At 42.3% G+C, this 25,025-nt stretch overlaps 1 protein-coding gene and 1 long non-coding RNA gene across 3 annotated transcripts in view; both read left to right on the plus strand.

Annotated features, from left to right (window-relative positions):
- PLPP3 (phospholipid phosphatase 3) overlaps positions 1 to 5,464 on the plus strand; it is a 79,476-nt gene extending 74,012 nt beyond the window's left edge. The window contains exon 6 of the mRNA XM_037827112.1: positions 3,537 to 5,464. Within this exon, the coding sequence (XP_037683040.1) occupies positions 3,537 to 3,662 (126 nt within the window). The 3' untranslated portion in view covers positions 3,663 to 5,464. The remainder of the gene's footprint in view (positions 1 to 3,536) is intronic.
- An 11,344-nt stretch (positions 5,465 to 16,808) lies between these two features.
- LOC119527265 lies at positions 16,809 to 24,448 on the plus strand. 2 transcript variants are annotated; one of them, XR_005215358.1, is made up of 3 exons: positions 16,809 to 16,905; positions 17,362 to 17,666; positions 23,443 to 24,448. It is a non-coding gene; the product is annotated as an uncharacterized LOC119527265 (long non-coding RNA). The 2 variants fall into 2 exon arrangements; XR_005215359.1 differs by lacking the exon at positions 16,809 to 16,905 and having other exon boundaries at positions 17,187 to 17,666; positions 23,443 to 23,532; positions 24,218 to 24,448.
- The last annotated feature ends 577 nt before the right edge of the window (positions 24,449 to 25,025 follow it).

Below are 25,025 nucleotides of genomic sequence, written 5' to 3' on the forward strand. Positions count from 1 at the left end.
TGCCAGGCACATGCTACATTTTTGCCATTTATATCGTATCCCTCATTTAGGTGTTTTACCAGGGCCGTGTGTGTTTGAGGGAGAGAGGGAGGTGGCAATGCAAAGGTCCTGGTAGTAGACAAATAGCAATCACTATTTGTAACAACACTATCCTTGTACATTTCTTATCTCCTCGTCACCATGAATGGCTGTGTGTAGTCCTACTCTTGAAGGAAGAGCTACATTGTCCTGAGTGCTTGAGTAAAGTAGGTCACGTCACATCCTCAGACCACAGTGGCCTGGCAGCCTGACTCGGGAGGAGGTCAGAACCACTTCTTCCAATATCTGAGGGAACCAAAATATTAGAAGGCAGAGGAAAGCAGTTGTAATTTGTCCACTTGCATAGTTATCTAACTGTAAGAGTTTTTACGGTAACAGGTGCAGTGATCTCCAGAATTAAACAGAACTGGAATGAAAAGCATTACCCCTCACCACCACCACCATCTCTCCTACGCATCACCTCAATTAGTTGCAGTTCTATCCTCAACATCTCAAAAATCCAACTCTTCTTCTTCGTCTCTGCTGCATAGCTGTTACTCAGGACTCGCCCTTTTCGAGGCTCTACAGCAGTGTCCTGACAGGTGGCCCTGCCTTTGGGTTCACTGCACTCTTCCAGTTCCTTCTCCATTCTAAATGCCATCATGATCTTAATGCAAGCCTTCCCAACATGATGCTTTCTTGCTTAAGCCTTGACAAAGGCTCCTATGGCCACAAGGATAAGGTTTGAGCTCCTTACATTCATGGTAGGCTTTTCAAACTCTGGCCCTCTCCATTCCAGCCTCATGGACTGCTCCACCCTAGCCATACTGAGCTTCTTGCGTTTCCTGAACGTACCATACTCTCACTCCTGTGCCTTTGTGCACGCAGCTTCCACTGCCTAGAACAACATTTCTGACATTTACCACCTGGCTCACTCCTACTTACCTTTCAAAGCTACACTCACATGTATCCCCTTTGGGGGATGCCTTCTAAAGCCTTCCCCTCCTTCCCTGGGTTAGATGTCACAATCTTTGTGGTTCTTTAACACCCTGGATTCCCTCTATTGTAATTCTTAAAACACTGTATTGTAGTTGTCTGTTTACCTGGCTCTCTCCCTCTTCAGTCCCTGAGCTCCGTGAAGCAAAAGACTCTCTAATTTTATATTCTCAGGGATTAGCACAGTGCAGATACTCAGTAGATGTTTACTGAGTACATGCATTCATCCTTCAAAAAAGTAATTGATGAAATGCAAAGAATAATTTGCAATGGAATTATAAGCAAGGGCTTTGGACAGTGTAACTGAGAACTCTTCTTGGCACTTAGGGTATAGATTTCTTGTTTGCCGAAGCTGTTTTTATTGTCTAGCGTGTGTGTTTATTCATCAGAGGAGTAAGACTGTGGGGTGGGAGTGGGTTTGCTCCATCGACCTAAGATAGCTACTTAATTTGGATAGATCCTTCCCAGCCTGGACTCTGCGTTTTCTTTCTGGGTGGAGATCATCTTCAGCAGGAAATGGAATTGCACAAAGCCGAGACGTTTTCACTTTTACTAGTCCTTTTTGTGTTCTGCTGTTTGAGCATTATTAGGAGGACTGAGCCCTGTTTGCTTCTGGCAGGATCGTATTTCATGATGCCAAAAAGTGGTTGTGTAACCTCATGTCACACTGAAAGCAAAATACAGTTTGGAGAGGGCTTCGGGTGGACCTGCCTCAACTTTTCATCTTGCCTTTTGGCTCTGTGCATGTGGTGTGTGACCATGTGGTTCCCCCTGAAGGCCACAGTTCATGTGCCCATAAGATCCAAGGTCAGAGTGCTTGCTTCCCAGTCAACAGGAGTTCAGAAATTCAACAACAAACATTTATTGAGCCCCTGCTGTATGCAAAGTCTAATGAATGCTTAGTGCTGTGAGTGATAAAGGATAATTAGTGCTGGGGCTTTACCCTCGAGAAGCTTCCTATCCAACAAGAAAAGCTGGCAAGCAATCTTTTGGAGGCATGAGAGAGCATAGCTTACTCTAGGCCTAGTAATTTGGTACCCAGGACATTACAAAAAGGAACAACTTTTATTGAATTATGTGCCATACAATTTTAAGTCTTCTTATGTAATTTATTGCCTTTCATCTCCATATTATTTCTCTATGGCAGTTGGGAAACTGAAAACCTACTATGTAATGGATATGAGCCCAGAAAATTAAATTGGGGACATAGGCCAGTAAGTTGAGGGGATGTCAGGATTTTGAAGGGGGTGTGTGATATTCTCTAGCCACTCAGTTCATCTCTCTTGGGGTAAAAGCCACCATTATTCATTTTTTGCTGTGATTTTTGTGGCCCTTTGTTCATTGTTGTGTTACTAGAGAAGGGACATTGTGGAAATCAGTTTAAGAAATGACCCGAGTCCCAACTATAGGCAGGCCTTGGGCTAATAGTCTTATTAAGGATGTAGTTTTGGTGAAGTCTTATTCAGGACTTCATTTTCTTCCCTACAATGTGTCCAGAATGAAGTCATTAATGTCCACATTATTAGTAAGCACATTATCATCCTCAAGACAAAGACTTTTCAATTCAGAAAGCTGTTGGGCATAAGAACTTGGAAAGTGGTTTATATTCCCCATTCAAAGCCCAACCATGTGTTTCCTATTAAATTACATGACTGATAGCTGCTGCTTAGGGTTACTTAATACAAACTCCTGTTGCTAAATGGCTCAAATGGATTTCTGTGTATTTATTTTACTATCTTATACAAAGCATAAATTTTCCTTACTTCAGCAACTCATCAAGTTCTTGAATCTTTTGTCATAAGCTATTGAGACAGGAACTATGCCTGAGCCATCCTTATACCCTTGCAAGTGGGAGTTCAATAAATGCTTCTCAGTGATCCTAAGAAGGACTCCATGAGTTCATGTGCCAGGAGAAGGAACGACCTGGGAAGTGAGCGATAGGAAATTTTTCATTCATCTTTTCCCTGGGTTAGTTGCTGACTCCCATAGCAAGAGACACTGGCTTCTTGACCCCCATCAAATGATATCACTTGATTTTCAGGAAAAAGTGGTCACCACCACTTCCTTATTCCAACTGCTGCTGATAGGAATTTCTATTGGCTAATCTTTTTGGTTACACCCTAGATTCCTTTGTGAGGAAAGGGAAAGTAGCATGGATTAATGACTAATTATGACTTGCTTCCTTTGCTTAGGAATGCATATTTCACTGCTATTCATTTGCTTTGGGAAATAAGGAAGTGGAGGTTGCAGATATGGAGCACTGATATTGAGAGTCAGTTGAACTGGCTTCTGCTTCTACTGCTTCTGTGCAACCTGGGGCATGTCACTGCTTTTCTCTGGGTCTCAGTTTCCCTCTGTACAAGAAAAGCTGGACTATATGATCTCCATGGTCCTCCCCTGTTCAAAGATCTATGCTTTGGAGCCTCCTTTTCCTAAAGTCCATCCCCCTACAACCTTCCCTTTGCTTGTCCCCAACCCTCAGATGCCCATCACTGATTTGGATCTCTGATCTGTCCTTCCAGGTTTTCTTCGTGTCTGACCTCTTCAAGACCAAGACGACACTCTCTCTGCCTCCCTCTGCCATCAGGAAGGAAATCCTCTCACCTGTGGACATTATTGACAGGAACAATCACCACCACATGGTGTAGATGCTGCCCACCTCTTGAGCTGTTTTTGTAAGATGACTGCTGACAGCAATTTCTTGCTGCTCTCCAATCTCATCAGACAGTAGAATGTAGGGAAAAACTTTTTGCCCGACTGATTTTCAAAAAGAAAGAAAGAAAAAAGTCTTACCTTGTGGCCTTCCAAAATATAGGTAGTGTTCACCTATGTGGAAACCGCAGCAAACTAACACCAAGTGCCGGAATCCTGGATGTGCAATTGGTTTAAGTGTTCATGTTCTAGTGAACACGGGCTCATTCTGGAACAAACACTAAAACGATTCAAGTAGAGTCTGCTGGTCATCCTTGTGACCCAAGGAATCCCAGGCCTGTGAGAAAAAGCACAAATTCACATTGTAGCACATGATGCCAGAAATAGCACTGAATCAAGAAAATAGCCATTGAGGGGCTCCCTTCCTGCATCTTCTCTGCCCACCCCACTCCATTCTCTACTGTGACTTTGATTCAGGAAGTCTGTCTTGTTTAGGTTTGCTTTTTACATAGAAGGGAAGAGCAAGCTCGCTCAATCAAATTATCAGATCCTGAATCCACATACTTTATGCTAAGGCCTTATCACTTCCCAGGCCCAGAGGCCAGTAAACTCAGTCCCTTGCTTTAGTGATTAGGAGACTCGTTGTGGATGAGTGAATTTCACAAAGAGCACAATCTCAGAAGTAACGGAGGATATGGGCCCTCATTTGTCTTCTTTTGATACATCATCCTGTGATGTTAAAACATCAATTGCAGGATGCTGATACTGTGTACAACCAATCACCAGTCACTTGCATGCTCATAGAAATGGTTAGATTTCAGTTACTGCCTTCTCCAGTGAAATCCTTGCTGTGTACCTACCAGGATTTCCTTCGAGGGTTCAGAGATGAGCAAAGGTGTCTGCCCTCTGATGAAAAGCAGCCTTCTGTACACGAGATGGGAGACTGAATGGGGCAGAATGAAGAGTGAACCAAACTTTGGGCTACTCAAAGTCAGCAGTAGCAGATGGTCTCATGCCCAACAGGCTGCCCTGGAAGATAAAGGAGCTGAGAAGGGTCTTGGGGAGTTTGCTGAGCTGGCTAAAGCACTATTGTCTTGGGGTTGATCTCTAGGGCAGTTCTTGGTAGGTTCTGCTGGGCAGAACACGTGGGTTAAATCTCCGAAGAAGAGTTTCCCCTCATCCTCTAACCATAAGTCCTTCCAAGCAAGGTCCCATTCTAGATAGTAGTAGACAGGGACCCCTTCTACTGAACCTTTGAGGAAAGAAAGAAGGAAGAAATGCTTTTAGATTTTGGATGCAAACCTTTCAAAGGGCCAAATGTAACCACATGGATCAACCACATGCACATCCTTATTACAGAATCCATCCTTTCATTTCAACTATAGCAAGCTATGATTTTTATATATAAATATTATATAAATAATGTATAAAACATTAAAAGTTAACTATGTAAAATATTATTTCTGAAACAATTTTAGCTATATCCACTATGATTATAAACTGTGTCTTGACCTGTGTTATTTACATTAGCTGCTTAAAAAAAGCATCGAGTTAATTTTTTTTAATATCAACTAAAATATCTTAGTTCTGTGGTAGACATTGTTTTACAATGAGAGAAATAACTGCAACTAGAGAAAACTGTATAAAAACATTAAATTGTCAGTATTTTTGTAAGGTTCCATTTTGTAAAGAGAAGAATATTCAAAGACTTTTGTAGAATACAAAGTGAAAACTTGTATCTGCAAAACTATACATGTATTAAATGTGCTTTTTAAATAAAAGCTCGTAACACAACTAATTAAGGAATTGGAAGCCTGGAATGTTCAGGGGATGCTTATCTTGGGGTATGGGTGGGAGGGGGGCGATCCCAGGCATGGCCTCTTTGAGTGGGTTTGTCCCTCCTCAGGGCACCCATCTCCTGTATCTTTCAGTGGGAAATGAGGGTGGCTGAAGTATAGATACTGGTGTCTCAGCTGCTCTTTCATCTCTGAAAACTGTTTGCAGAGGAAGGCTCTGCTTCTGGCCTAGTCTCAGACCCTTCTAAAGAGCTTGTGTATTCTGAAGGGGATTTTTGTCAGGGAAGGTAGGAGCTTTGGGTTCCCTGAAGGCGGGCAGATAAGGAGCCAGAGAGCTCTAGATAAGGTGTGTTTGGGAGTTCAGTGAGGGAGTCCTTTACACAGCTGACATCAAAGGAAGAAGGGCACGCTGCAGAGAATGGCATTCAGCTCCTGCTTTCCTTCCCTGTGTTTCCCCAAACTGGAAGAAAAGGAGAAGCTGCAAATTCCCATTTCTTGAGCACCTGCACCAGGCATTTCTGCCTATCTGTTACTTTTGATCCTCACAGCAGTTCTTATTTTGAGAAAAAAAGGAAAACTAAGGGAATGCAAAGAGGAAGCAACCTGGCCAAGATCCACAAACAGTGAATTGCAGTGTCAGACTTGTATTAGTTTTCTGTTGCTGCTGTAATGAGTTACCACAAATTTAGTGGCTTAAAAAACATGCATATGTATTTATCTTACAGTTCTGGAGGTCAGAACTCTGAAATGGGTCTCACTGGGCTAAAATTGAGAGGTTGGCAGGGCTGTGTTCCTTCTGGAGGCTCTAGGGGAGAATCCGTTCCCTTGCTTTCTCCGGCTTCTAGAGGCCGCCCACATTCCTTGACCTGTGGCTCCCCTCCTCCATCTCCAACGCCGGCAATGACAGGCTGTGTCCTTCTCACTCAGTCATCTCTGGTTCTACTCTTCTGCCTCTCTGTTCTATAGTGAAAGACTCTTGTGATGACATTGAGCTCACCAGGATAATTTCCCTATTTTAGGGTCAGCTGATTAATTTATTTAGTTCTCACTGCTATCTTAATTCTCCTTTGCCATGTAATGTGACATATGCAACGTATTCCAGAGATTAGAGCGTGGACATTTTGAGGGACCATTCTGCCTACCACAGTCCACTCACTGGCCCCCAAAGATTCAAGTCTATCCCACATGCAAAATACATTCACCCTATCCCAACATCCCCCAAAGTCATCGAAATCCAAAATATCACCTACCTCTTATCAGCTCAAAAGTCCCACATCTTATCATCTAAACTGCATCATTAAATCAGGTATGGATGAAGCTCTGGGTACAATCCATCCCAAGACAAAATTGTTTTCCATCTGTGTACCTGTGAAACAATTTATCTGCTCCCAAACAGGATGGTAGGACAGGCATAGGATAACAGACAACAGTTAATAGACATGCCTATTCAGAAAGTAAGAAAAAAGAAGAAAAAGGAGTCATCAGTCCCAAGCAATTTCAAAATCCAGCTGGGCAAACTCTCATTTGATTTCAAGGACAGAGAATAAGCTACTGGGGCTCACAGTTTCTTTCCTACCACCAAAGTCAGCTAGCTCTCCACTGCTAAGCAAGGCAAGCCCCATTCTGGCAGCCCCTCAACCCACTGAGGCCCCTGTGCTAGCTCAGCAATTTCTCAGCATTTTCCTCCAAGTGGGAATGTACCTTTGGGTCACAGGTTGCAGCCAGGGAGATTCCATAAGGCTAGAGTCCAAATTTTCCCTTCAATTCTGGGGGAACAAAGGTCTAGAAAGTCAAATAACTTGCTGGGATTGGGAGTGGGGGTGGGGGAGGATCACACAGCAATTTAGCAGAGGAACTGTGGAGAGCAGAACCCAAGTACCCTCAGAACAGGACCCCAGTCTTTCCATCATAGCTTCCCAGTAGTACTTGACAGACTAAACTTGTCTCTAGAAGAAATAACCCCATTTTATGGGGACATAGGGGAAGACAGAGCTGCACCTCATAATATCCGTGACTTTATGTTAGGCGGCATGATGTGGTAGAAAGAAACAAGGTCTCTGAAGTCAGATACGGTTTGCAGTCTTGGCTCTGTCACTTACTGACTGTGCCTTTGGACAAGTTTCTTAACTTCTCTGCACCTTGAATTGCTACTATATAAAGAAGAGATTTATAATATATGCTTTCGCATACCTCTGTCCTTGCTCATGAGATTCTACTAAGTCTGGTGCACAGACAGCACCATCCACATCCCACAACACTCACATCAGTCCTCACTTTGGACCTATGAAATCAGAATCTTCCTTTTACCAAGATCCCCAGGTGATTCATATCCACAATAAAGTTTGAGAACTACCCCCACTCTGCTCCATGAACCTGCAAATTCTGTAGAGATGTGCCATCCTCCCCAGCCACTCCCTTCCAATATGAACAAATTGCGAAGACATCGGTAACCTCTTAGTTACACATGTAAAGGTCTGGCCCACAATTAAAAAAAAAATTACTAAAGAGATAATTACAACTAAATGAAATACATGATCCTGCACTGGATCTAATAATGGAGGAGAAAATGCCCCAAAGAACAATATTGGGACATATGAAAAATTGTAATATAGACTGAAATTTCTTGAACTTGATAATTGTACTTAAGGTGGTTACATAAGTGAATAGCCTTGCTCTTTGGAAATGTAAGAAACCCTACCGTCACTTTACATACCCCCCTCCCCCATTGCCCCTTCCCTGGTAACCTGTACTCTACTTTCTGTCACTACGAGTTTTCACATCCTCTGAAATTTTCTTTGTGGTTACTATGGGGCTTAAATTTAACATCCTAAATCTATAAGAATCTTGTTTGTTTTGATACCAATATAACAACTTCAATAGCATACATAAACTATATTCCTCCATAGTGGTTCTTGTCACAAATTACATATTTATATTTTATGAGTCCAAAACCATTGATGTATCACTACATTTTATGCATTTGCCTTTTAGATCCTGTAGGAAGTAAAAAGTGGAATCACAAATCAAAAGTACTGTGGTACTGGTATTTATATTTATCCATGTCATTATCTTTACCAGAATCTGTATTTCTTCATGTGACTTCAGTCAATTGTCTAGTGTCCTTTCCTTTCAACCTGAAAAACTCCCTTCAGCATTTTTGGAAGGACTAATCTAATAGTTACAAAGTCCCTCAGATTTTGTTTATCTGGGAATGTCTAAATTCCTCCCTCATTTTTGACAGACAGTTATGCCGAATACGGAATTCATGGTTGGCAATATTTTGCTTTCTATACTTTAAATATGTCTCCCCATGGACTTCCTGCCTCTGAGGTTTCAGATGAGAAATCAGCACTTTATCTTACTGAGGCTCCCTTGTATGTGACATGTTGCTTCTCTCTTGTAGCTTTCAGAATTCTCTCTTTATCTTTGTCATTTGACAGTTTGATTATAATGTGGCACATTGAGGGTCTATTTGGGTTTATCCTGTTTGGAGTTCATTGAGCATCTTGAATGTGTATATTTGTGTCTTTCATTAAATTTGGGAAATTTTCAGCCATTATTTCTTTGAATATTCTCTCTGTCCCTTTCTTCTTCTGGGATTCCCACAATGCGTATTGTTATGCTTGATGGTGTCCCACAGGTTCACAGGCTCTGTTCACTTTTCTTTGTTCTTTCTTCAATTGTCTTATCTTCTCTTTCTTCTGCCAGCTCCAATCTTCTGTTGGGCTCCTTAAGGGAATTTTTAATTTCTGTTACTATGGTCTTCAGTTCTGTTTGCTTCCTTTTCATAATTTCCATCTCTCTACTGATGATCTCGTTGTGTTCATCTACCATTTTCCTGATTTCTCTTTGGGTTTTAATTTTCATTTTCTGAAACTGAAAGTCTGAGCTTGTGTGGTTTATAGTTGTTTAATTGGTAGCTTATCCACAGCAGGGCTTGTATTTTCTGTGGGAGTCCCCTGTGCCCTAGCCTCTAGTTTGTGTTTTCTCCTGCTAAGCAAGGAGTCCCAGGAGATTGAATAGACCTTGGGCCCTGCAATTTAATCATGTTATTCTCTTTTTAAAGACTTAAAGATTTCAGAAAGCTCAACCTCCACTTTCACTGGGAAAACTCTGAGCCCTGTGGCTGGGCTCCATGACTTTGCTGGCCTTCCACTGCCTTCTTGCTCTGACAAGTTTTGTACTATAGTATAGTTACTTTGCCTGTCTCACCTATTGATTGTGAACTCCTTGAGAGTGGTGACAGTGTTTTATTCTTCATTCTATTTGTAGAAAGGAGCATGGTGCCCAGCACAGAGTAGGTATTCAATAAATATTTTTTTATTGAATAAATGACTAGCGAGTCTCTCTTTTGTTTTCTATGCAGAAATATGTATGTGTGTGTCCATGTATATACATGTATGTGCATGTTCACGCTGCTTCTTTGGAGTGGGCGACACAAGCCGTTAGGTCGAATTTATGGAGATGCAGCAATGTTGTGGTGGGAGTGGTGAGGGGGAAGTAAAGGATAATTGCCACTTTGGTGACCAAACTGTGGATTATGTGGTCCAAGCAGCTCTCAGTCAGAAATACTCCCTGTGGAAGGTCCCTGTTACGGGGGGCAGAATCCATTAAACCTAAGTCATGACAACGGTGTTCTTGGGTTGTGTTTTGGGCAGAGGGGCTGAACTGAGTTTTGTGCATATATCTATCATGACATCAGCTGGAGAGTCTCAGTAGACCTGAGGTTTCTGTGGACCTAATCTCTTCAAATCCAGTCAAGGTTCTCATGCCAAGTGTTCATAGTTTTCATTTTGCTTTTCATCCTTTGAGGCTAGTTCCTGCCGTACACAGGATGCTCTTTCCAACCCATTAAGTCTCTGCCTTCTATTTTTGTGTTTCCTTTCTGTTCATTACTCTGGCATGCATGGGCAAATAGAAACTTTGTAGTGGCACTCTGCTCAACATCTTTCTTGTTCTCTTTGATTCACAGGATGCTTACTGGGGGTCCACCTTTATTGGCAGAATAGTTCTATGAACATGATATCACTTCTGCTTAGTTGGAGGACCCCAGCATGAATCAAGACTTCAGAGGAAATGAGTGGTGATCCCCCAAGGAGACAAGCTCATAAAACCATCATCAGTGACAGCAAAGGAAATTAAGGAAAACCTAGGTCAAAGTTATAAGAGCACAGCCAGTGCTTCTTTATTCATCATTCATTCAACAAATATTCATTGAACTCCCACATTGTGAATTAGACATAGTTCCTGCCCTCAAGTAATTTACAGTCTCATGAGGGAGACAGATATATGAACCCACAAAATATGATGAGAACCCAGAGAAGAAGAATCTAAATAGACATGAAGGTCAGAGAGGAAGCAAACTGCAATGATAAAGAACATGTGCTTTGCAGTCAGATAAACCTGGATTTAAATCTGCACTTGACCACTTAACCACATGAGCCACTCACTAATTGCACCTCAATTTGTTGGACATTGAGATAACAATACCTATGCAAAATTGTTGTCATGAATAAATGAAATAATTTTTAACCCTAGAATTTGACTCAGTGTAAGCATTTAAATAGAACATATTTTATTATATCTAACATAGATGATACTTGGATGCTGAATTTTGAACGACAAGTTGGAGTTGGCTAGATGAAGGAAAGGGAGCATGGTGTTCTAGGCAGAGAACACAACCACATCCAAGGCCTGGCACATTTCATGAGTGGATAAGTAGTTTAATGTGGCTGAAATAAGGGGAATGTGGTTGAGATAAGTGGTGGAAGTTGAAGGTGAAGTTGAGAGGTAATTGAGAATAAGTAGAGGCTATATTATGAAGTCTTGTATACCTACCTAAGAAGTCTGAACTATTCTCTGAAATCCTTCCTTATAGAGTTTACAAAGAGAATAATATGATTAGATTTGCAATTTGTAAAAGTTACTTTGAGACAACTTGGCAAAGTTATCAAGGGCCTTAAGCATGTTCACATAATATGATCTAGTAATTTTACTTCTAGGAATTTACCAAAAGCAAATAATCTTTGAAGACAAAGATCTGTACAAGAATGTACTTTAAAGACTGATAATAATGAAATAGGAAATAATCTAAATGTTAAATAATCAGAAAATGATTATATAAATTATGATATATCCAATTAATCGATGGAAAAATTGGGAACATTCAAATGCATTCAATGATATTTAAATGTGTAGGAAAGTATTCAGAATAAAATGTCAACAAAAAAAGAATAATTCAAAGCTTAAATTCAATGTAATTCTGGTTTTGTTTTGAAAGAAATAAAGAGAAAGAAAGAAAGAAGGGGGAAGGAAGGAAGGAAGGAAGAAAGGAAGGAAGGAAGGAAGGAGGGAAGGAAGGAGTTGAGAGAGAGATTTTGTGTGCAGCAAAACTACTGGGAGGAGCTATACCAAAAAAGTAACTAGGTACCTCTGCATTGCGGCATTACAGAAGACTTCTGTTTTCTTTTCCAAGTTTTCCTCTATTAGCCACATTTTTAGAATGAAAATTTAACTTTTAAAATTTAAAAATATAAAATAAAATAAATACCACTCTGGTGGGCATTGTGTAGAATAGATTGAAGAGGGTTTTATATAGGAGAACAGAAAGCAGTGAGACCAGTTAGGTGACCAGTGTGATAACCCAGGGGAGAAGTGATGAGTTCTGTCAAACCATACCTAGAAGGGATAGAGAAGTAGGGAAGGGTTTTAGGAATATAAAGAGCTAGAATTATGAGGACTTGATCACCAGTTAGACACAGGGGAACATGGGTGTGATGGTTGGAGGTTTTTTGGACCCCAGAAAAGATCACATTCTTAAAGCTAATCCATTCCTTGATTAGGTTATTTCGGTTGAGGCATGCCCCAAGTCGGTTTTGATCCTCTTACTGGGAGTCCATTATGAAAAGATGAAAGACAGAGAGAAAGAGACAGAACTGAGAGAGAAGGACACACGTAGGAGCTCAGGAGAAGCCGCAAGCAGAAAGCAACGAAACCTGGGAGAGAAGGGAGAGACCAGCAGACCTGCCATGTGCCTTACCACGTGGCAGAGGAGCTGAGGATCGCCAGCAGCCTGTCTTCAGAGTCCAGGTATTGTCTTGATGAGGCCTTGATTTGGACATTTTCATCGCCTCAAAATTGTAAGCTTTTAAATTAATAAATCCCCATTGTAAAAGCTAACCCAGTTCTGGTATATTGCATTTTGGCAACTTTAGCGAACTAACACAGGGAGAGAAGAAATCAAAGATGATGCCCAGGTTTCTGGCTTGTGCAATTGGTTGGAGTGTGTTCTGATCTCAAAGAGAGAGGCAACACAGGGAAAGGGCAGTTTTGGAGAAGGATTGGTAGAGATGATGAGTTCTGTTTGGATATTTTGAACTTGAGGTGCTTGTGGGACATTGAAGTGGAGATGTCCCGTAAATAGTTGGGTAAGTGGGTCTGTAGCTTGCTCATTCATTCATTCATTCATTCATTCAACAATTTTTATTGAGTCTCTCCTATGTGCCAGACAATGCTTTGATTTTAGACATACAACAATGTAGAAAAGGACTTTCATTTTAATTGGGGGCCAGAACCTCTAAATCAGAAAAGACATCTGGATTGGAGATAGACTCTTGGGAGTTAATAACCTGGAGGTGATGGAGGTGGAGGAAGCCACAAAAAGTGGATGAGACAGATGGCTCAGTGGCAGAGTATAGAATGAGAAGAGAAAGCCTCTTTTGGCTCAAGTTCAATCAGGCTCTCTCTTTTCTATAGCTCTGAGGAGTGAACTGCTTTGATAAATGTCTGCAAACCCCTTAAGTAAAAATATTTTCTGATCATACTTACCTCCCAACTTGGCAGTCACTTCTGTGAAAGGTGGGAAAATCACTGTATCCCTCGTAGACTTGATTGTCTCTCCTTTGAAACAGGAATAATATGACTTTAACTGCTTGGTGGAGTGGTTAGCTGAACTCATCAATCTTTTCTGCTTGCGGGCTTCTGCACTCTCTGTTCCTTCTTCCTAGAATGCCTTCCCTGTGACCTTCCCCCCATGACTCATTCTTGACCCTAAGATCTCTGATTAACTAACATATCTGCAGAGAGGCCTTCCCCGATCTTCCAGTATAAAGAAGTATAAACTCAGGCCTTTGCTGCTCTAGCACCCTATTTTAATCACCGTCTGCTATTTTTCATATTATTTTTTTACCTATTGTTGGTTTCTTGCCCCCTGTCCCCTCCCCCAACCAGAAGGTGTCATGAAAGCAGGGATCAAGCTTGCCTGTTTCTTTGGTTCAGTCCCATCTCTAAAACACAGCCCAGCATGTAGTAGGCAATCAATGATAATTTTAAACAAATGAATAAGGGATTTTCCAGCTTCAAGAGTAAATATATTAAAAAAGCAGTCATTGAACATTTCTGTTTATCAATTACTGTGCTAAAGTGCTGGGAATAGAACTAAATTGCAGTTGTTTCTTATTTGCCAAAGATTTTACAATCTAGTGACAGATACAGACACATATGCAGCTATTTTGAGGGAGTGAATAAAGGTAGGGTAGAGGTTTGAATTGGTGCACAGAGGATCTGAAGGAATGCTGTACACATGAAGCATGGAGCTAGGTAGTCTCAGGGCTCCAGATTGGAATACTGGTATTATGATACCAACTTGATATTCAGCCCCAGAGACTTGATTGATGGACTAGAAGATGGAAAAGGAAAGTGGATCCACTTTTAAATCTACAGTAGACTGTGAACTTTATAACTTTCTGCTTCATTGTCCACTTAGCAACGGAGGTATAGAAACATCATAGAACCTCAGTAAATATTTGCTGTATGAATGAAAACCTATCTCTGTGTGAAATAAAATTCAGTGTGTGACTGAGGGATCTGTCCTATTTTGCTCTTCTGTGAAGTTAAAGAACTAAAAAAATCTGTGTTCCCAGTGAAAGAGTTTCCCCTGCCTTCAGATTCTGTGGGCCCACATGAAAGGGAGAAGGGGAGACTGAGGCTCAGAGAGGTTTTATAACTTGTCATGTGACTAGACCCCATGTCTTTTGACTCCTAGTGCAGTGTTCATTCCTTTCCACTGGCAATCTCTCCAGGCCATCCCAGCCATGTCTCTCATACCTCTGGCACACGGCTCTCATCTTGACCCTGCCTGCAGCACCACCATTCTCGGCACAGGAGTCAGAGGATGGGTTAACTTGACATCTCCACTGGAGAGTCTGATGCGCACCTCATGCCCCAAACTAAGCCCCTAACTTATTAGCTAGGAGATGATAGATCCTTAGAAATAATTTTAATGATAGTCCACTATGTGGTTCTAAGTTCTAAGAATTGAAGTCACATTCCCATAAGAAACTTTTCTTTTCCCAACTAATGATTTTTGAGAAAAAGGTTTCTTGGTGCTGACAACTGTAAATATGAAAAATGGAACAGAATTGATGCTTAACTCTGTCTCATTCTAGTAATAAATATATATCAATAGATACATGGACTAACTAAAATAAAATCTTCACAAACCTCATTATAAGATGAATTTCCAATAAAATTTTACTTTTAATGTTTAGGAATTACATTTTAAAACCCATAACATATTAGTTATTTAGATCAGTTGTGTACTACTAGTAATTATAATGAGCATTCATTTCAGATGGAATTTCTTAATACTTAGAACCATATGCATACAGGAAACATTTCTATTTCTATACATATTTTTGCTGGACATGTATGATAGGGTGATCAATAAAAGACTCTCAATCATTTCATCTCCATTCAGATAAAATTCTAGGAGGAGGAAAATGGAATGGAAATATGATTTCAAGGAATACAAGGAATTACGTAAAATTTCTGATTGTTAAAGAAGAGCTTGTTTATATTTTTAAAAAGTGAACAGTAGGCATGAGAATGCTCTGGTATTTAAATTCAACTGGATACTTTTAAAAGTGTGTGTTAATATTTTCCTTTAAAAGTTTAATATTTACCAAATACTTCCTTTGCAGCTATTTAAACTTACAGTGAACAATTTGAGATGTTAACTTAAGAATGTGATGGGAGTGCATAATTTTCCAAAATTCTTTTAGGGACACATGAGTCAAACACGTTTGACAATCTCTGGGATAGACAATTCCTGATGCATTGTGCTGTAAACGGGAGCTGTGAAATGGGCAGTTAGCTGGAGGAAGGTATGAAGTCAAGAGAGGTTTTTTATTTTGGGTTTGATTTTGGTTCGCTTTTGTTTTACTTTGCTTTTAAAGATGGGAGAAATAATAGCATATTTGTGTGCTGAGGAGAACGGAAGAGAGAAAAAATGATAATGCAGGAGAGAAGTGGGAGGGTTGCTGGGGCGGCGAAGGCAATGGGGGTGCAGTACAAAGTGGTGGTGTTTCCTGTGTATACTCCAAGCCCGGCAGAGAGGATGGCACAGGTGGGAGCAGGCACGGATCCGGGGTCGGGGGAGGGCTCACGGAAGTTCTCCTCTGACTGTGTCTATTTTCTCAAGAAAATAGGAGCAAGATCAGCAGCTGAGAGTCAGGGTGAGGTAGGAGGCGTTGGAGGCAGAGAAACAGGTGAAAAGTAGGAGAGTACGGGAGATTCCACTCGGGAAATGTAGTACGGCTGTCAGGCAGCATTGAGGGTACACTTGGAGCTGGGGTCAGGAATTTATAGTGAGACCAGCCAGCCAGGCTGTGTGTGTGTGTTTCTTTTGCCACATTCCGCTGGGCGGTTGCAGGTGAGGATAGACAGAGGTGGATTCAACCAGTTTGGGTTTGACAGGTATGTTTATGTATGGACGCGAGTGGCAAGGGAATTGAGAGTACATGCAAGCAAATATTTGGACTTCTAGCTGGGTAAGGAGAGAACAAAGGGCATGGGGATGGATCAGGGACAGTGAAAAGTCAGCAAGATCGATGGATTATTACATTCCTGTGAGCTGATTGCTGCGATTGGAGTACTGATTTTCTTTTTAAAATTTCAGCCATCATCCCCCTCCCTCCGACCCCCCACCCCCCACCCCGCAAGAGCACGAACTCTCCAATTTTGCTTTTCTTCCTTTTTTAATAGTCCCTGCCACTGTTTTCACGGATGGAATATCGTCTTACTTTTCCGATTAAACAGGCACGGTTTCTTTCAGTGTTACTAATGTTGCCAGTGGGGCCCGCTTTGTCTGTGTCGTCAGAATTCGTTTTTGTGTTTGCTTTAGTCTCAGGCTTTCCTAAAGGCTTTCCTTAAACGTCTGGTGATCCTGGCTGTCCATTCATATTTGAAGAGAGAGAAATAACAAGCTGATTGGAGCCTTCGCGCGTAGGGGCGGGGCTTGCCCGTAAGTGGGGGCCCTGGGGTCGCCGCCTCCTTTCCGAGGAAGGCCCGCAAATGTTAGCCTGCGTGAGACTTTCTTCTGCAGCAGTTTCTTCCTCCTGACACCCTGGCGACTCCAGCCCGGGGCCTGGAGCCGGGCTGCGAGGTGGGGGGCGAGCCCGGGGCGGGGGCCTATAGGAGGGGCTCATTGTTCCGCGTGCAGATTTTAACTTAATTCCCTTGTTTTCATTCCAAGCTGGGACATTTTAGGATGCAAATGTCGACTGCTTTTGTATCTGAGCATTTGTCTGGGAGAGTGTTTGGGGTGAGATCACAGCAAAAGTGTTTTGTTTGCCTTTTTTTCCCCCCTAGAGTTGAGGGCGCAGGGCGCTGGGGTCCTCCCCGGGTGGGCGGGGCGCGGCGGGCAAGCCGCCAATGGGAGCAGCCCACAGCTTCCAGCCAGCCCTTGTTTTGAAAGGAAAGGGGTCAGAAGGGTCTTTCTGGTGGTGGTTTATCTGTTTGGAAGGCATGGCGGATGGAAGATTAGGGTTTCCAAGCGGCTCACCTCACAGCACGCAGTCCCACAACACTTTATTTCGTACTTCCTTTGTGCCACCCCCAGGGATCATTTCCGGAGAGAAAGGCAACCCCGACTGCGAGCCCTTTCATGCCAATGCATCTAATTCTCAGGTGCCAAGGCCTTGGATGTTCCTGCGTTTAATTTTCACAACTCCGTGATGTGGACGTTACTGTTTCCGTATGTTTAGATGAGCAGTTAAGGCTTACAGAGTCGTAGCGACTTATCCAACATCACCCACAGTAGAGAGGAAAACTCGGTTTGGACAATGATCTGCCTTTGAAGTCCAGGCGGTGCCCCCCGGAAGTGCCCAGTTTAGTGGGCGGGGGAGAGAACAAGAGAAATGAATGGTAAGTCAAGGTAGTAAGTGCTGTATCCCGGTAAATGGTAAAGGCAGGAGAAGAAGTGAGTGTTGTTGCTTTGGTTCCCATTCCCCTGCCCCCTTCCCTCCCGCAAGATTCAGGGAGGTATTTCCAGAGGAAGTTACATTTAACCTGGCCGCAGAGGATGAGTGAGGAGTAGTTGTTCTGCAAGCAGAGACAGATGGGGCATTTCAGGCACAGGGAAGCAGCAGGTTCAAAGTGGCACGCATTCTAGTAATTAGGGAATTTAAGAACTGGAAGGCCCTCAAGGAGCCCTACTCCTTCATTTTACTGAGGAAAGAAGTGGAGGCTCAGAAAGGGCAAGTAATTATTTCAGATCACAAAGCAAGGGAGTGACAAAACGGGCTGGAAGCCAGGTGTCCACCCTTGAATCTGTGCTATTTCTTTCTTAATAACTTAGTTGTCATACCTATCATGATAGGTAAGAGTAGTTCATGCTTGTTTAGCACTTACCAATGAGTCAGGTGCTTTATATGCTTCTCCTCTCTGATAGTCCTTGTAACAATTTCATGAGGTAGACAGTTTTTACAGAGAAAACTGGGAAGTTAAGTGACTTACCCAAGATCACAACACAAGTAAGTAGCAGAACCGGCTATGATTTCAGGCTGTCAGATCCCAGAGCTCATGCTCTTTACTATTCTGCTCTAGTGTTAGTTAGATTTCCACTAGGTTAGGACATAAATGCAGGTCCAGACAGGGCAAGAAATGATTTAAGATCCCAAAGCAAAGGAGTGACAAAAACAAACAGCAACAAAAACCTTTCAATGTGAACACCCCCCCCCCCCCCCCCCCCCACTTAATCAGAGTTGGAAACAGGCTTAGGGATGTTCAGTGACTTCTCAAGGTCATGTAGTGAGAATGTGGTAAAGCCACCACTGGAGACCCTCCCTGGGCTCTTGCCACTCTGTCTAGCACAGCCCCCACATTGGATGGAGAAGCCATCAAAGCCTTCTTTCCTTTGACAGCCTTTTAGATCTTTCAGAGACAGCTCTGCCTTGGGAATGTTGGCCTCTGCAGGCAAAATTGCTGTAGTCCTGGTCCACTTGTATCAGGAAATCTCCTCACTTCACCGATGAGGCATTGCCTGCCCAGATGACTCAGTGTGTGAGTGTCAAGGCAGGGATTAGAGCCTGGGTCCCCTGGTTGCCAATGTGTCAGTTTTCTATACTCACTTTCTCCTGGGCAGCAGGTCATCAGGGATCTGGATCACGTCCCAAAGACCAAAATGCAAGTTGCTTTTGGCTTCTGGGACCATTTAGAGAAGCCACTTGGTGAAGCAACTTTGGTTTAGGTTTGAGGGATAAAATTGACGGGGTAAATGCTGGTCAGTTCACCGGGCACAGGAGGCATGGGGCCTGCCTGAACTTAGCTAGCACCTCTTAAATCTAAGTGAAGAGTGCTGAGTAGACAGAATTATGTACTGGGGGTGGAGAGATGAGTCTTCCCAAATATTTCTGTTAGCATAACTCTCACTGACCTGGTGAATAAGATACATGAGGTTGCTTCAAATTAATTAAGTTCATCTGGCTTGTCTTCACTGATAACTAAGGTGTCTCTGAGGCTTCCAGAAGGAATATTTGGAAGGAGGGCTTCCACTGTGGAAGGATACTCTGTATTTGATTCCAGGAACCCTGGTGGTGGTGGTGGGGGGGGGGGGCGGGGGGCTTGACCCTGCTCTGCCACTTACTAGCTTTGTGACCCTGGAAAAGTCAATCGTGACTCTAAGCCTCAGTCATCACTCATTCACTCAGTCATTCAACAAACATTTTTGAATCCTTCCCATGGGCCTGGCACAGTCCTAATTGCCAGTGAGACAACTAACAAGGAAATGCCCTGCCATGGATGAACTCACAGTCAGGAAGGAGAGCTAGACAAACCTGGAGATTGTGAGTGAACTCTGAACTACTCTGTATTATGAGCAAAGGCTCCCTGCAAGAACTGATGTCAACAGGACCACAGTTAGCTCTTATGGAGCCTTTGCAAAATTGAAAACATTTACTAGGTGAATGCAGCTCCATGCCAGGATGCACAGACTGGCAAGCAGAGCACAAGCAGAGATTTTTGCCCCCTCATTACCTCCTCAGATGGACATTCTTCCCTGGTGAACAACCCACATATCTGAATACAGCATAATGTCAGGATTGCAACGTAAAAGTCCAGTAAAAAGGCAGAAGTGGAGGAGTCCATTTCAGGCAGAGGCAAGAGTAGGAGCTGAGCGACCAACACTCCTGCTCAGGAATTTGTAGGGCCTATTCCTGACACCAGGTGCTTTCCTGATCCTTTGGGGGAGAAGAGACCTTCAGTTACGGTGCTGCAGGAACGGTGGAAGTTTTTCCTTGTGCTCTCGTGCTGCTGCCAAGACCTGGATCAGGAAGAAGCCCACCTGCTTCTGAATCAGCTGAGAAGGCTGGATAGCCTGTGACTGCCTGGGGTCTGTTTGGAAATCCAGACTCATCATCCTCAAATTATTGTGCGTGCTGTGGTAAAAGGCTCTTTCTTTTCTAAGTGAAATATGAGTGAAGATGAGAGAGTCACCTAAGATTGTGAACAAAATAGGAAGTTCTGCTTTTGGGATAAAAGTAGGTTGAGGGCCTCAAAGAGGCCTCGTCAGGTTGTTGCCGGGTTAGAAGTTGGGTCTGACCTGATGAGTAGATCTGAATCAGTTGAAAGAAGGCTGGTTCCTGTGCCTGACCACTTGGTCTCTCCCTCACTGTGTGACTTTGGGCAAGTCACTTCCCCTTTCTGGACCTTAGTTCCTTCCTCTACTAATCAGGAGGTTGGACTTTCCAAAATTGAACAACAGAGCCCTTTGAACTCTTATATGGGACCCTGGTACATAAACCCAAAACAGCATAGTGCTGCAGTTAAGGCAAGGCATAGGGGTCCAGAGTTCCACTTATTCAGTTTCTGACTTGTCCTGCCCCCTTCTCTCAACACCTCAGCTGCTTACCAGATATTGCCCCAGAATTATAGAGAAATTGAGTTTGTAACAATTGGATTAGGTCATTTTTTTGTTTTTTTCCACTAACTGGAGTCCTCTGGCTCCTTGACTCAGTGTGGGGATGAGAGAAATAGAAAAGTTCTGTGATCATTTAAAAAATTTTGTCTTTATATTGAAATGATTATCCAACTCTCTTTCCATATAGTATAAACATTATCTGGCTTATCTAGATGCCCCCTTGATTTCCATATATAGATAGGAGATTTCAGTGGTAACCTTTGAATCTGTGTCTGTGGTAACACCATGAAAGCATCTAGAGTGTTAGCATTTAATTTTCCATGCAGCATGATTCCCAAATTGGGGAATCTGCAAGACTTTTTGTTGTTCTTTTTTCTTTCATGGAATGATATAATTGAGGGGGTCTGGCATGGGACTAAATAGAAGTGTATTTCCAGAGTTAGTTTGCTTCCTTTCTTCTTTCTTCTCTCCTTCCCTCTCTTCATTTTCTTTTCTTTCATATTCATATGCTTTTGTATTTTTTCCCCACCAGGCTTAATAATCACAAAACCTAAGAGATTGAATAAATTAAGTACTTGGTACACACTAGATTCTCTTTAGAGAATTTAGTGCCCAGAAATAGTTTGCCCTTACTGATGAACTTTTACTTGCTTTTAAAGTAATTCCTTCATACAAAGTCTGAGTTGGTGGTGCAGAGCTAGAATGGATGCTCCACAATCAGCAGGACTCCAGCTCTTTCCGTGACATTGCTCTATCTTGTGACCTAAGATGGCAGTTCCAGCACCCACCACTAAGTCTGCATTCATCCAGCAGGAACGAGGAAAAGGGAGGAGAGCAGAGCCTACCATTTCCTTTCAGGGACAGAAGTTGCATACATCACTTCTTTTCACATTCTATTACCCATAATTTGGTTACATGGTCACACCTAGCTGCAAGGGAACCAGAAAATCTCCTTAGCTGGGTGGTCTTATGATCAACTAAAATTTTTCTCACCATGTAAGAAGGAGGGAACAGATAGAAACCTCTGCCACAAGGGTCTTGCTATACCTCAAGCTTGAGAAACACTGATTTCTGTAGTCCTTTCCAGGTCTAAAATTCTATGATGTGAGTAGAATCTAAGGAATCAGAGCTGGAAGGGAGCTCAAGATTAATTAAAATCCAGTGTCCTTCATCTAGTTTCCTTCCTCGAAGGATGAAGCTGTTACAGACTCATTTTACAGGTAAGGCAGCTGGGGGCCCAGAGAGGACAGATGACTTTCCCAGGCTTAATTCAGTCAGGAAAAAAGAAGTTAATCTTGCATATATTACCCCAGGGGTAGAAGGGCTCTTGTTTCTGGTCCTTATATCCCTGCTCCCAGGATGTCCTGACTACATCCTGACTATTACTGTTCAGACTGCACTTCTCATTATGCTACCACTTTGGGATAAAGTTGACTGCCGTGGAAATTAGGATATCCTGAAAGGAGCATTAACTCTGGAATCAGACATAGCTAACTTTGAATCCTGGTTCGCATATTACTGTGTGGCTTGGGCAAGGCATTTCATCTCTTGGCCTTAGTTTCGCTCAACTGTAAAAAGAGGATAATATCCACCTCACAGGTTTCTTCTTTCTCCTTCCCTCCTCTTTTTTTCTTTCGTGGAATGATATAATTGAAGGGGTCTGGCATGGGACTAAATAGAAGTGTTATTTCCAAAGTTAGTTTCCTTCCTTCCTTCTTTCTTCTCTCCTTTCCTCCCTTCATTTTCTTTTCTTTCATATTCATATGTTTTTGTATTTTTTCCCCACCAGGGAAAATAATCACAAAACCTAAGAGACTGAGTAAATTAATTACTTGGTACACACTAGATTCTCTTTAGAGAATTTAGTGCCCAGAAATAGTTTGCCCTTACTGATGAACTTTTACTTCCTTTTAACATTTTTTTTTTTTTTTTTCATCAGACAAGAATAACTATAGAACTACTTGGGTTTCCCCCTCTATCTCATCATTGGACTCTGACTTGACTTATGATATTTTAAATATTTATGTAATTTCCATGGTCACTGTGTACTGGGTTGAATAGTATACCCCCCAAATTCATGTCTGCTCTGGAACCTGTGAATGTGAACTGATTTGGAAAGGGGGTCTTTCCAGTGTAATCAAGTTAAGATGAGGTCATACTGGATTAGGGTGGGCCCTAAATCCAATATGACTGGTGTCCTTATGTGAGGAGGGAAATTTGGGCAGACAGGGAGTGCACCATGTGATGACAGAGATTGGAGTGATATATCTATAAGCCAACAAACGTCAAGGATAGCTAGCAGCCACCAGAGGCTGGGTGAGAGGCATGGGCAGATTCTCCCAAGAGCCTCCAGAAGGAACCAACCCGCTGACATCTCCAGAACTGTTAGAGGATAAATTTTTGTTATTTTACACCTCCCAGTTTGTGGCACTTTGTTACAGCAACTCTAGGAAACTAATACACTGGGGTATTTTTTTGTTTTGCTTTGTTTTGTTTTGTTTTAAGATATCCTCAGCTACAGCTTTTCTATGAGCTCTTTGAGGACAGGGAATATATATCCACGTATCTCTGCAACTTAGTCCAGGACCTGGCTGAGAGGAAGGCTCCATAATCTGTGCTGAACACACATAAATGTGTTACTACGGAGAAACAGGTCAGGAAGGATGAGTCTGATGCAATCATCTGTTCCCACCTTTACATTTTCTAGATGAGAAAACAGGCTGAGTGGAGATTAACTTCCTTTGGGCAAGTAACCTGTGTTATACATCTTTGCATTCATTCCAGTACCCATAGAGAACAAAGGAAGAAAGAAGGAATGGGGAGTGGAGAAAGACAAGAAGGAACAGAAGGAGGGTGGAAGGAAGAAAAGAAGAGGTATTTAATAAGTGCTATCTCAATGAATCTTGACAGCATGCATGTGAGATAAATGTTATTGTCCCCTATTGCAGAAGATGATATTGAGGCTCAGAAAGGTGGAGTCACTTGTTGAAGTTCATGTAGTGTGTACGAAGCAGAATTAGAAACTGAAACGAGGTCTGCGAAGCCAAGGCCATGCTCTCATTCTTGAACCACGAGTCAGAGTCAATCACATGGTCAAGTGTGAGAATTAAATGGATTGTGTAGAAAGCCATATCAATCTAAGAGATTCTTTTTAATAATAATAGCAACCAAGCCATATGACCTTGAGAAAGGCACTTGATGTCTCTGGGCCAGTTTCCTCATCTGCAATGATGGTGGACTCCGTGAGTGCTAAGGTGCCTCTTGGCTCTTGAGTGCTGGGATCCAGTGTAATGCTCTGTGAATTCCTCAGCCATCATTGTGAGCCATTTAAAAATGATAGATTCTTCCAGAAGGAGCAGTGTCTCTTTAGCTAGAATCACCAAGGTCAGGCCAAGCAAACTTATTTGGGGTTTTTGATGGAATCACTCTTAATTGATTGGGGTGAAGAGTTCAGAGCTAAATTGGAGGATTGGCTTTTCGGCTCCAGGCTGGAAGAGACCGAGGCCTGACCTGATTTGAGGTTGTCTGACAATGGCTATGCCTGCTCCCTCTTAAACAGCTGGAGCAGCCTTCAAACAGAAGCCGGCAACACTTCCCACTCCCTGGAGAATAAGGGAGCTGCTGAGCAATGAATTATTATGCCGTCTTGGTCGCTGGAGAAATGATGTCAAATTTCTGGGGCTTTCCTACATTTTACTCTGCCCAGGGCTTGGAGGGTTTCCAGCTTTCTTTTGTTTTGATTTGTTCTCTTCTTTCTCTAAGATATTTTATTATTCTGGATTTAAGACCATACAGGACAATAAGAAATTCTGAATTAAAAAATTAGTGATTTATGTCTCTTCTAATGTTGGTCTTTTCTGTCTCTTCCTTTATTCAACTAAGATTCATTGATAATAGCCATTGTGAGAGCTTACCTACCAACAAATACCAACCGCCATTGCCAGATACTACATTCTTTCAATCAACAAATATTTATTGAGCTGCCAACCATTTCCAGGTACTCTCCTAGTCACCCGGAGGGTCGGTAGTAAACAAGGCAAAGTCCCTTTCTTCATGAAGCCGACATTGTGCTATGGAACACAGACAATAAGCAAGTAAACAAACAAATATTTAATATATTTCCAGGCTACCTAATAATAATCTTTGAAACAAACTTGCACAGCAGGTATTATAAACCTCTTAGACTTAGGTGAAGTAATGAAATTATCTGCCCAAACTGAGATGGGAGGTTGGATTTGGACCCAGCCTGTGTTCTTTCTAGTATGCAATGAAGCCTTTTATTGTACACATCTTTCTAAGCCCTGGGACAGATGGATGGTGAAGGTTAGGAAGCTTAAGCTCCAGGGCCCCTCACTTGCACAGGCCCT

Source organism: Choloepus didactylus, chromosome 2 (genome assembly GCF_015220235.1).
Source record: "Choloepus didactylus isolate mChoDid1 chromosome 2, mChoDid1.pri, whole genome shotgun sequence".
Taxonomy (NCBI): domain Eukaryota; kingdom Metazoa; phylum Chordata; class Mammalia; order Pilosa; family Megalonychidae; genus Choloepus; species Choloepus didactylus.